The 11,811-nt window shown below is 33.5% G+C and overlaps 1 protein-coding gene across 1 annotated transcript in view; it reads right to left on the minus strand.

Annotated features, from left to right (window-relative positions):
- Positions 1 to 5,347, minus strand: part of LOC145326491 (uncharacterized) — a 68,056-nt gene extending 62,709 nt beyond the window's left edge. Inside the window, exons 1-2 of the mRNA XM_080169863.1 lie at positions 5,332 to 5,347; positions 3,570 to 3,622 (exon numbers count right to left, since the gene is read on the minus strand). Coding sequence (XP_080025989.1) covers positions 3,570 to 3,622; positions 5,332 to 5,347 — 69 coding nt within the window. The remainder of the gene's footprint in view (positions 1 to 3,569; positions 3,623 to 5,331) is intronic.
- Positions 5,348 to 11,811: the final 6,464 nt, after the last annotated feature.

The raw sequence follows: 11,811 nt of genomic DNA on the forward strand, positions 1-11,811 counted from the left end.
CCTCTTAACAAGAATGATCATAAAAGTTAAACATAACAGGAATCTAAAGGGATAAGACAATGGCCGATAAAGAATGATGCACAAAATTATTCCTTTTGAACATTTCTATAAGTGGTTGGATACTGAACTTAATGAACCAACAAATCAAAATTCAATCAAAGTCCAACGTTGATATGTCAATGAATTTAAAAGGTTATTATAAAACTTTGGGGACTAGTTTAATAAACAGCCCAATGTTTCCTCCCTCCTTGAAAACCTAAATACTTTAAATCATATACAAGCTTATACATTAGGGTGGGCCCATTTCCCCCTTTTTTTGGAATTTAATGTTATCATAAGTTGTGGAAGTCATATATATGTATGATAAGCCCCATTCAAGTTTCAAAAGTGACTTAACTCTTATGGCTGCCGGCGCGCGGGTGGTATAAAAAGTGCCCACCCCCTTATAAAACCAAAAATTTTAATTCCTTCAAACACAGGCATGTTGCATATCAAAATGACCGCATTGAAATGCTGATTACGAATCTGAAAACCGTTTTGAAAAATATTGCTCCTAGTTCGAATAAGATCTCATTAAGAATCTAAAAACAGCTGATTTAGTCAAAATTGTTCATTTTGGTAGGTTATTTGAAAATTATTTCAGACTGAATCAATATTTTTCAAAACGGTTTTCAGATCTGTAAACAGCTTTTCAATGCGGTCATTTTGATATGCAACATGCCTGTGTTTGAAGGAATTTCAATTTTTGGTTTTATAAGGGGGTGGGCGCATTTTATAACCCCCCGCGCGCCCGTTGTTTTTGGATTAAAAAACCTCTTTCAAGTTTCACAGTGTTTTATATTGGCCCAGTAACCCTTGCAAATGTCTACTAATGTGAAATTCCAAAATCTACCCGCCCTATTATACATACAAATATAATTGGCATTTACACTAAACTTGTGTCAACAATTCTATAGAATTTTCTATGAGTATTATTGAAATAAAAAGAAGGAATATTTGTTTTTTTATTTTCCTATTAAAAAAGTCAAGTGTTAGTTTAAGATTTTTCTATTTATCAAAATAAATGTGTTATATAGCAACGGACTGACTGAGATTTGAAAAGCTATGCCATTAATTATATTATCTGGTAATATTTATAAATAGATTTGTAATCCATGTTTGCAAAATAATCGTCCTATGCATTTAAAGCCATACAAAATCTTTCACACACGTATGCTGCCGTGAAACTGTGAAAAAAATAGAAACCAAAAACGTTGCTCTAAAGTGATTTTTAATAATTCAAATTTGGTTATTTTTTGCCCTCAGAACTAACTACACTAATTATCGTTTTATAAACATTTTCCGCGGACAATAAGAGGAAAAAAGACAAAACTTATGTTTGTTGGCCCTCAGAGGCTAAAGGCCTTTATTCAAAAATGCCTAAAAATAATGTAGTCGATTTTAATAGTTATGGGATAAACAATTTGTCATCATATGATTAAAACCCTTAATCTGTGTTTTATAATAAGAATTATTTGCATTTGTTATTAGTATTATTATCAGAAAATGTATATATCAATAAAAAATAGATTGATGATTGTTATGCAACTAGTAATCTTAACCAAGTTATATTCGTTGGATCAAAAACTTGGGTTACTTTTATTGTATTTTAATAGTTTTTTTTCCAAGCTAGTTTTGCTTAAACTTTCTACAAAACGGGTAATATTATTTCTCGTATTCATTCGAATCCGGTGGAAAGGAACCGGTTCTCATCCATACGAAAAGACTATGTCTAGCATCGTATTATATCCAGCTTTCCGCGGATATAGAATGTACAATTATGAGATTAAAACTAGTTTGTTTAGCCCCGAGGTGCCGAAGTTTATCGTCCATTGTCTTATCATCATGAGGTTCAGAGGGAGGGAGAAAGAGTACAATGTTTTTTTTTGAAGTTTTTTAAAATGAAAATTTTTAAATTGTAATAGTTATTTCTCGCATCGTATTATAAACGGCTAACGCGGATAAGATTAAAACTAGTTTTTTTAGCCCCGAGGTGCCAAAGGCACCGACTAAAAAAACTGGTTTTAATCTTATGATTGTACATTTTTATATTCGTAGAAAGCTGGATATAATACGATGCTAGACATAGTTTTTTCGTATGGATGAGAACCGGTTCCTTTCCACCGGATTCGAATGAATACGAGAATAGTTATTTCTCGTATCGTATTATAAACGGCTTTCCGCGGATATAGAATGTACAATGCCGAAGGCACCGGCTAAAAAAACTGGTTTTAATCTTATGATTGTACATTTCTATATTCGTAGAAAACTGGATATAATACGATGCTAGACATAGTTTTTTCGTATGGATGAGAACCGGTTCCTATCCACCGGATTCGAATGAATACGAGAAAATTAGTTATTTATTTCATCTTTCTTTCTTAAATCATGACTTTAGAATGAATATAAACGCTAATGTCCTCTCCCTCTCCTCATATTTCACCTAAATCTGTTTTGAAGTTATTTTTAAAAGAGTAGCTTTTTAATAATTAGGGTCAGTTCATTCGTCCGTACCGTATAGCTCTATTAACTAATTTAGGCATGTTAGAATTATCTTATCAATTTCAAACTTGAAAAGGTGATTCCTGTAGTAGTTAGGTACAATATAGAAAGCATTAATTCTATAATTGTTACCAGAATGTCCATCAGAACATGTTGATTTTTAACCTTTTTAACAAGAAATTTTTTATGTGATATAATATCCTATTCATTTAATTTTTGGAAAACTGATTTCTATTACAACATAGTACAATGTTACGCAAAAGCATCTCTATAATCAAGTCCAAAAAATGTAAGTTTGTTCTTAATTAGTATCTTGTATTTAACAAATTTACTTACAATTTTTAGACTTATTTATCCATATTCTGCTTATTCAGTTTTGACACTCTGCAAGTGTTAATGTTTGTTTGTCCCAACAGTTCATAGCTTTGCTCTCATTGATGTTGTGATACTTGTTGAAAATATTACTATGTACTAGTTAAGAAATATACGGAATATGAACAAACAATGCTTGGTTATAAAACACACCATATAACAAAAGATTTATTCACAAAAGTTTTATTTTATGAACAATAAGCTTTCATTTTGCGCTTTTCTGGTTAAAACGTGAATGCCTTCTTTTTAATGGTTTTATATAAGCTAAGCTACATTTAATCTAGAATGATTTAGTCAGTCAAGTCTCTTACTCTAAAGGAAAAATATAATTAATCCAAAATATTGTTGAAGATTTAATGTTGTAATAATTATTTACTCCAAGTCAGGAATAAGGTATAACCAACATGAGAAATTAAACTAAAATAGTTTTGGGGGGCAATTGGAGATGTCGTCAATTTTACGATGTGTTGCCCCACCAATGACAGCTAAAAAACATCTATAGGTTTCATGATTTCTTTCATATTTTTTTTTTGTTGGTGTTAAAAGCAGACTCCACTTCTGTCATTTATATGGAGTTAATACTATCACCCAAAATATAAAAGGCAAATTTTATACTCTACAAAATTATATTCAAAATTTTGCACAACCTCTCATACCTGGGCAACCTCAACACCAAGAAGAACCTGGTCCTGGGCAGATTGTACCTTCCCTTGACGACAACAAAGAGCTTGTAGTAGATGAAGAGGTCATATCTGATGCTGAAATTCCAAGGGGAAAGAAATGCCAATTAAACTGATACTGGTGAGGATGCTATAACTGTAGAATGACACAATCAGCTGTTGAAGAATTAAATACTAAAAAAATGTAGAGAAAGAAGTGATACTTATAGGCAAAGGTAGATATGAAGAGATGTTCAACCCTCAAAATCACCCTAGAATCCTAAAAGAGGGCATTTCCCCAATAAGACAAAGGGCTTTAAATCTTATAAGGATAGCATATACTGCCATTGGATAGCCACTGGCAGCAAATGAAGACAATCAGGTGACCAATGAAATTATAATTTGGGAATTGGAAAGAAAGATACCTAAAAATTTTTCTCGTATTCATTCAAATCCGGTGGATAGGAACTGGTTCTCATCCATATGAAGAAACTATGTCTAGCATTGTATTATATCCAGCTTTCTAAGAATATAGAAATGTACAATCATAAGATTAAAACCAGTTTTTTTTAGCCTGTGCCTTCAGCACCACGGGGCTAAAAAAAACTGGGCTCGATATAATTATCTTGCTATTGGCTAGGTTTATTCAATGTTTTATTTACTTTCTTTTGGTTATCTGAATTCTGACTATTAACCATATTCTTCCATTATCTTCTCCCTGATAATTTCTTTCTTTAAACTATTTTAGGATCTTAATATTTTTTATTTTAAATTATTGTCCTGTAAGGGTTAAAATGTTTAGTTAACTGTAAAATTTTAGTTCAATATCTATCAATTTTAGCCTGTGCCTTCAGCACCACGGTGCTAAAAAAACTGGTTTTAATCTTATAATTGTACATTCTATATCCGCAAAAACCTGTTTATAATACTATGAAAGAACTAGAGTTGGGCTCGATATAATTATCTTGCTATTGGCTAGGTTTATTCAATGTTTTATTTACTTTCTTTTGGTTATCTGAATTCTGACTATTAACCCTATTCTTCCATTATCTTCTCCCTGACGATTTATTTCTTAAAACTATTCTAGGATCTTAATATTTTTTATTTTAAATTATCGTCCTGTAAGGGTTAAAATGTTTAGTTAACTATTAAATTTTAGTTCAATATCTGACCACATTAGGCATGTATTGCTAGTATCAAATTATATTAAAACTAAGTTTTCTTTTATTTACTATATTATAAATTAAAATTAACTACTCCATAATCAACGCCAACAACAACAACCAAAACCTGTCAACCAACAGAGAATTCAATTCTTACCTCCAACTCTGGAACTGTCAAGCTTTCACCAATCCAGTGACAGAGACTGTTATCTTTCAACAATCTGCCATGATGACCAACTTTTTATATCCAGGTCCAGCTTCTCACAGCCTTTTAACTTAAAAGTGGAGAATGACATTCGCCTGAAAAGAATGGGCCTGTGTCTACCCAAGCCAAATTTTGTTGTACCCGGATTATCTCCAACTGTCCATGCCACCTGTACGTTTTTTTGGTGGATCGTGTTATTCTTGCAGCTCTGATTCCCAGAAGCACAGCCTGAATGATGCTGCAAGATGTTTTCTTCTGGGTGATGAATTCTGTCCAATGATGGCAGGGATAAACAATGATTGCTGTCCAACTTTGCATATACAGGGGGCCAGCTTTAATGACCTAAAATTGTTGATCAACAAGCACATAAGTGTAGGACTAAGGATAAAACCTGGATCTGTGGGCATTGTTCACCTACACACCCATCTAGCAAAAATTGGATACCCAGCGTACTGGTCACAACTAAAAGTCTTCACAGAATGGTCAGCTTCACTGAACTTGAATATTTTACCATGCATCCCCCCATTCCCTGTAGGGACAACAATGTCCCATTTAATCTCTGTAAAGCAACTGTTAACCCACCTACAGGTGGGGCATTTTTGGAATCCCTCAGGCTCAAAGGACGAAGCACTCTCACTTTGGTCTGCACTCACATCCACCTTAAAAAAACATTGCTCCAGCATTGGGACAGTTTTTTCCCCAGCAATAAGCATACCAGAGGCGGGTCATGTGTATGCAAGTTGTGAGGGTCAATTTTTCTTGGGATGTGAAGAAGAATGGTCTGCAGGAATCCCCAGGTCTATTGAGGAAACCTTTTTGGTATCATTAATATCCTCCCTGTCCACTGTCATCGAAAGTTTGTCCCCCATTATTACTGTAAAGCTTCCCTCTACTGCTTCCATAATTGCTGGAGTCAAGGCAAGTTCCCAAACTGACGTCAATAGCGGAAAAAGTATTTACTTGGTAGCAGCATGATGTCAGACATAAAGCCCTACCTACAGGAACTCTGCCAGTCCAAAGGTTTCCAAGTAATCTCCAGCTGCAAAGGTGGAAAGTTCCTAGAACACTTACTCCAACAGGACCTGTCATTTCTTTCCACAAGTCAAAATGACGACATTTTGTTCATTGGGCTACTTGGAAATGAGATGCTCAATAAACAAACACATTGGGCTGACTACAAAAGTAATGGACAACGCACCTTTCACCTGCTTAACCCTGCCATCCTCAGTGACCAAGACATGGACAACCTTGTTTGCAACATTGATAAACTTATCACAGTAGAGTGATTACTCTAGAGAAATAATGTCTAATGTGAAATTCTGCAGTAGGATAACAGAACTTTAATAACTTGTCATTGGTTAAATTAAACTGAAATTTTCTAGTTTTACACATTAGAGTTATTTAGAGCTGTTCTTTCAACTTTTACTTGAATCAAGTCCATCACATGAAGTACTGCTTTCATATTGATGTTTCACATCTATGTTTTATCTGTGCATTAATAATAAATATGTTTTATCTATTGCAATCGTTATAAAGTAATAAAAATTACTTTATGAATTTAAATTAATAAAATCATAGTTTTTTCTTGAGTTTATATTAAAACAAAAAAATAATATCTCGGACTTCAAATCTACATGATTTATATTCTGTAATTCGTAATTCATATATATTATAAACATTTAAAATACATAAATTCATAGTTTGTTTCATGTTTACCTCGAAATAAATTATATAAAAATAAAATAACAACAAATAGCAATACAACAGAACGTTTGTTATGTTTTCAACAGGACCTAGCGTTGTACTGTGTATACACTGTACACATATGGGTAAGAAGAAAGGGCATATTTTTTTTCATTTTCCTATAAAATAAAGTAGTAAAGTTTTTTTCGTCTGGAGCTCACCATTTCGATGACTACTTACCCGATTGAGTTCTCCAATTTAGGATAGCTTCACGGTGGTTTTATGCTATCTTTTTTAAATCCAAGATATTGGGAAGCTTTATGATATTTTTAAAATCTTGAAATAAAGAGCACCTAGATGCTAGGGGGCACATCTTCTAGTGTTCATATAAAGAGTCAGCTGTAAATAGTCGTATTTCTTAAGATAAAGCATTTCTCACGTAAATTATATCGTGTAAAAATTTATTTTTCTTGTATAGTGTAAAGCATATTACAAATCCTTTAATAAGTTAGCTATGGATTGTTGAATTCCTTAATATAAAGTTAGCTTTCTAGAAATTATATACTCGAAAAATTTTAAGGTGTTTTGTCCGCTGGAGGAGTTCCTTTGTCAGATTTACGAAAAAGGGGTTCACACTATAGTTCTTCTCTTATAATTCTATTCTTATCACACAGATAAATCATCACTTTGAAGGTTGTATTTTCTTGGTTGGTGCATTCCCTAGACACCTACAGGCCTGCTGCAGCCTGCAAGCACACGCCATCTTGGACAAGTTCAACCAGTTTATATCCGTGGTAGGTTACACAAAATTATTCATCACATACCTACAATACTGCTTAGAGCTCCCGGAAGGTACAGAATTTTTAGACTTCCAGAGCATAATTGGCTACAACACTTTCAGCAGCAGATCTCTTGTTGGCGGCGTCCACCTGACAAACAATCTAAATAAATCCTGTGCCAATTTATTTTTGTGGGAGCCCTGCAAAGAAAACTGTGAGCCAGAAAAGAGAGAGCCAAAGCTGAGCTGAAATTCACTGCCTTCCTACAGACCAAGGGACTGCTCCCAGCCAAGCCGAACACACCATCCAACAACTCTGGCTCTCTCATCGTCGAAAAAACTTTGGACGAAGCAATTAAACTCTTGATGTAATTTTAAATTATAATCTTCTCAATTAAATTGCTTCATGTAATCAATTTTTATCTATGATTTTATTTATTTTATTGATTTTAATGATAATCTATTTAATAATGAACCAATATTGCATTCTTTAAAAACCCAATAAATTATAGAATAACTAGCGGCTACGCCCCTAGAAGCCTCTAGGGGCACTGGTAGGAGGGGAAAAGTCGACATCATCCCATTTTAATTTTAAGTTTCAAAAGACTTTTAAAAATATTTTTTGGGGGAGGGTGAAAACACCCTCTCCAAAAATAGTTTAAAACCTTCCCAGGACCTATAAGAAGCTTTGCTGTAAAGGAGAACAATATCGGTTCAGCGGTTAGCGAGATTCTTCGGGACAGACAAAAAACGCTAACTACTTTATATAATAGGATAATAATAATAAAATTTTCTGTTTAATGGATGGAAATTTAATACTTTAATATAATTCAAATTGCAGCATGAAATAAAAAGAAATAAATTTATTCTTCATACAATAAAATAATGGGTCTTATCGTTCTGGTCAATGAGAGTTTATTAAGGATTGTTGGAGCACTATGAGTTTAAATATTAATCCTTTGGAAAACTTGAGCTCATATATAGTCATTTATTTCCGATATAGATCTGTCATGGATCTTGATGCAATAAAGCAGGCTGTTTTGTAAATGTTAAAAATTGAAAGATTTCATTAAACAAAAGTTCCCGCAAACATAAGTATTACATAACTATAATCAATCTGAATAAACTCCAGGCATTGCTGATTAGGACCCAAATTTGCTGGTTTTGTTATCACAAAATCCAAATTTGTGACCAAATTAGCAAAATGCTGGAAAAATCAGCTGAAAGCTAATAAAGAAAGAGCACAGATAGCTTTGGCCTATGGAGAAAAGGAGACAGCGTAAAGTAATTGAAAATACTTGCAAGGAGTTCCAGAAAACCCTTACCCTATGCTCTTTTTATTTAAGTAAAATTATATTAACCCATTTGTGCCGAGCGCCACTTTTATGGACGTATTGAGCTGAAAAATTCAGGGAAGCTTTATTATGGTAAATACGGAATTCCAATTTTTTTTTGCTTTAATGGCATCCACAGGAAAGTTGCAAATAAACCCGGTTGGGCACGATTAAAGAAACTTTTGGGCATAGGTACCTGTTTTTGGCAGTTTTCCCCGGTATTAAAACCTGTTTTTCTTTTAAATATCCGCTTTTTTGGCCCAATAAATTTAAAATGTAATTTTTGAATGTCCAAAGTGAGTTGTAGAGTAGCTAATACTACGATATGATCCGTAATTGAAAACTACAAAACCTCATGTAATTTATAGAGCTACAAGTAAGATACAAAATGATTTATATCACATTTAGTATTTTGGCTATAGGTGCCACCCTTTTTGGTTAAAAAAGCCCATTTCTAGGAGTTTCTAGAAATTCAGTCCACACGGGATTCAACCCACGGAATTCAGTCCAGCAGGATTCAACCCAACGGTATTCAGCCCACACAGGATTCAGCCCACACGGAATTCAGCCCACATGGGACTCAACCCACAGAATTCAGTCCATACGGAACTCAACCCACGGAATTTAGTCCATATGGGACTCAACCCACGGAATTCAGTCCATACAGGACTCAACCCACGGAATTCAGTCCACATGGGATTCAACCCATTATATATGTAAAATTGCCAGTTAAATTGCCAGTGCTATTAGTTAGGATGGCTTAATATGGAACACCTGCAAAAACTCTAGGCCAGGGTGATGTAATAATTGAGTAGCTTCCATGAGAATTGCGGATCAGCTTGTAATGTAGCATAGAATACACTCAGCTGTGCGCAAAGCTTACCAATCTATGATTGGCCAAAGGATTCTCACCTCCAATCTACGTGTGCATCTGGATCCTTACGGACGGACAGATTGACGGATGCTTTGAATTATATGATAATACAAATGGAGATACATAATAGATAACAATGTCATGCTATTCTCTTATTAAATACCTTTGATGTAAATATTCGTTAATTTATTGTATTTCAATTATCTTCAATTTTGTTGTGAGTGTAAGCAGTTTAGTTTGGAACTTTTCTCATTTCTTTAAAGGTAGTAATACACTTATAAAAATAAAGATGACAACATCCAAAAAGGGGAGCTCGTAACGGTAGGACAAACAAACATTAAAACTTGTAAAGAGTCAGACCTGAATAAGCAGAAAATTAATGCATAAGTCCAAACAAAATTGTAAGTAATTTGCTGCAAAACTGCCTGAATACATGATAATGTTTGAGAACATACTTACATTTTTAGGACTTAATTATAGAGATGCTTTGCTTATAACATTATACCTTGTGGTAATAGGAATCACTTTTCCAAAAAGCATACGTAGTTTGTAATCAATAGGACAACTCTAATCTGCTTAAATTAACAAAAAACTGTTCGTGACGGACGGACCGACCCTAGTTATAGAAAAGCTTCGCTTTCAATAAAGTAAATGCATTGTTAGACGAGCACCACAAAAAACCATCATATGTCATCAAAATAATTTATCTTCTTTTCGTTGTATCTCTATAAATATATTCTTCCTTCAAATATTTATTCATCTTTACCTGCTTAAAGAATAAACTAGAAGTTTGAAGAACTGTAGCTCCGCCACTAGCCTCTAGAGCTTTCGTTTAAAGAGGTGATAATATTATTTTTTTTGTAAAAAATAATACTCTATCAAAGGCAAAAGGTATGTTGTATAATATTTTTTCATGGGGCGGGATGTTCCATCCCTCGAATTTAGCTAAAAAATATGGCAAAGAAAGTAGTTTAAACTCTTAAATTATTGTTTAACTGGTGCAGACATTCGGACAAACGGACTGGCAGACAGACGGAGAGATGTGTCACCTTTTATCGCAGAAACAACACTATCACATAATGTTAAATGTAACTAAGCATAAATTCATAATTTTAATAATTAATACCAACATTTTCTAATTTTCGTTCTATCTATGCAAGGACAAATAATGTCATTCTTGTTTATTTACAAAATTGACCAGAATATAAATATGTAAGAAAAGTTACATAAGTGATTTTTTGTTATCTATTAGGGTAGCTTCTCATATGTCCCGAGAAGGTTTATAACTATTTTGGGGGAGGGTTCCTCCACCACCCTCCCAAAGAAATCGCCCCTAGAAAAAAATTACAAAATTACCCCTCCCCTTGCCAAAAAAAAATTAAATTTTTTTAAAACTAAAATAAAATAAATGGGTTTTGGGATTCACCTCCCCCTTCATCAAGTGTTCCTATTACGACGTGACAGATCGGATATACCTTAATTATACAGAAGACGCATTACAGATTAAATTTGATTCTTAAATACAAAATTTGAATGATTCTAAAATACCTATAATGTTTTAAATTTTAATATTTGATTATTTTTTTAGAAATACTCTTCTTATATGTTATGTTAATAAGACATTAACAAAGTGTTTGATTGTTATCTATAATACAAATTAGATCGATGTTTGTTTGTCTGTCTGTTTGTTTGTAGCAAAGGATCTCGCTAACCGCTGAACCGATCGGGTTCTACTTTACAGGGTAGCTTCTCATAGGTCCTGGGAAGGTTTATAACTATTTTCTTGGGGGGGTGGGACACCCCAAACCCCCCAAAAAATGAAAAATACCCCTCCCAAAAAAAGAAATCCATTTTTTAAAAATCTAAAACACAAAAAATTAGTTCGATAAAACCTCTTGGGGCAAAGCCCCTAGAGGCTAGGGCCGAAGCCGCTAGTTATACATAAACATTAAAAGAAATTAATCAAAATATGGAAATATTATAAATCTAAAATAATTTTTTTTTTAAATTTACAAAAAATGTTCACAAAAATTTACTCCAAACTTGTTGACGCCATAGGCATAACCAAAAATTGTGGAGGTAAAGTCCAAACAAGGAAAACCCCCCCAAAAAGCTATTTACATATCCTTAGTTTTTAAGAATCAGGTAATTTTTTAAAACTCTCACACACTAAGTACCCCTTAATTTTGCCAAGGCGAAGGA

This window comes from Acartia tonsa, chromosome 8, assembly GCF_053477335.1.
Source record: "Acartia tonsa isolate MP-2025a chromosome 8, ASM5347733v1, whole genome shotgun sequence".
Taxonomy (NCBI): domain Eukaryota; kingdom Metazoa; phylum Arthropoda; class Copepoda; order Calanoida; family Acartiidae; genus Acartia; species Acartia tonsa.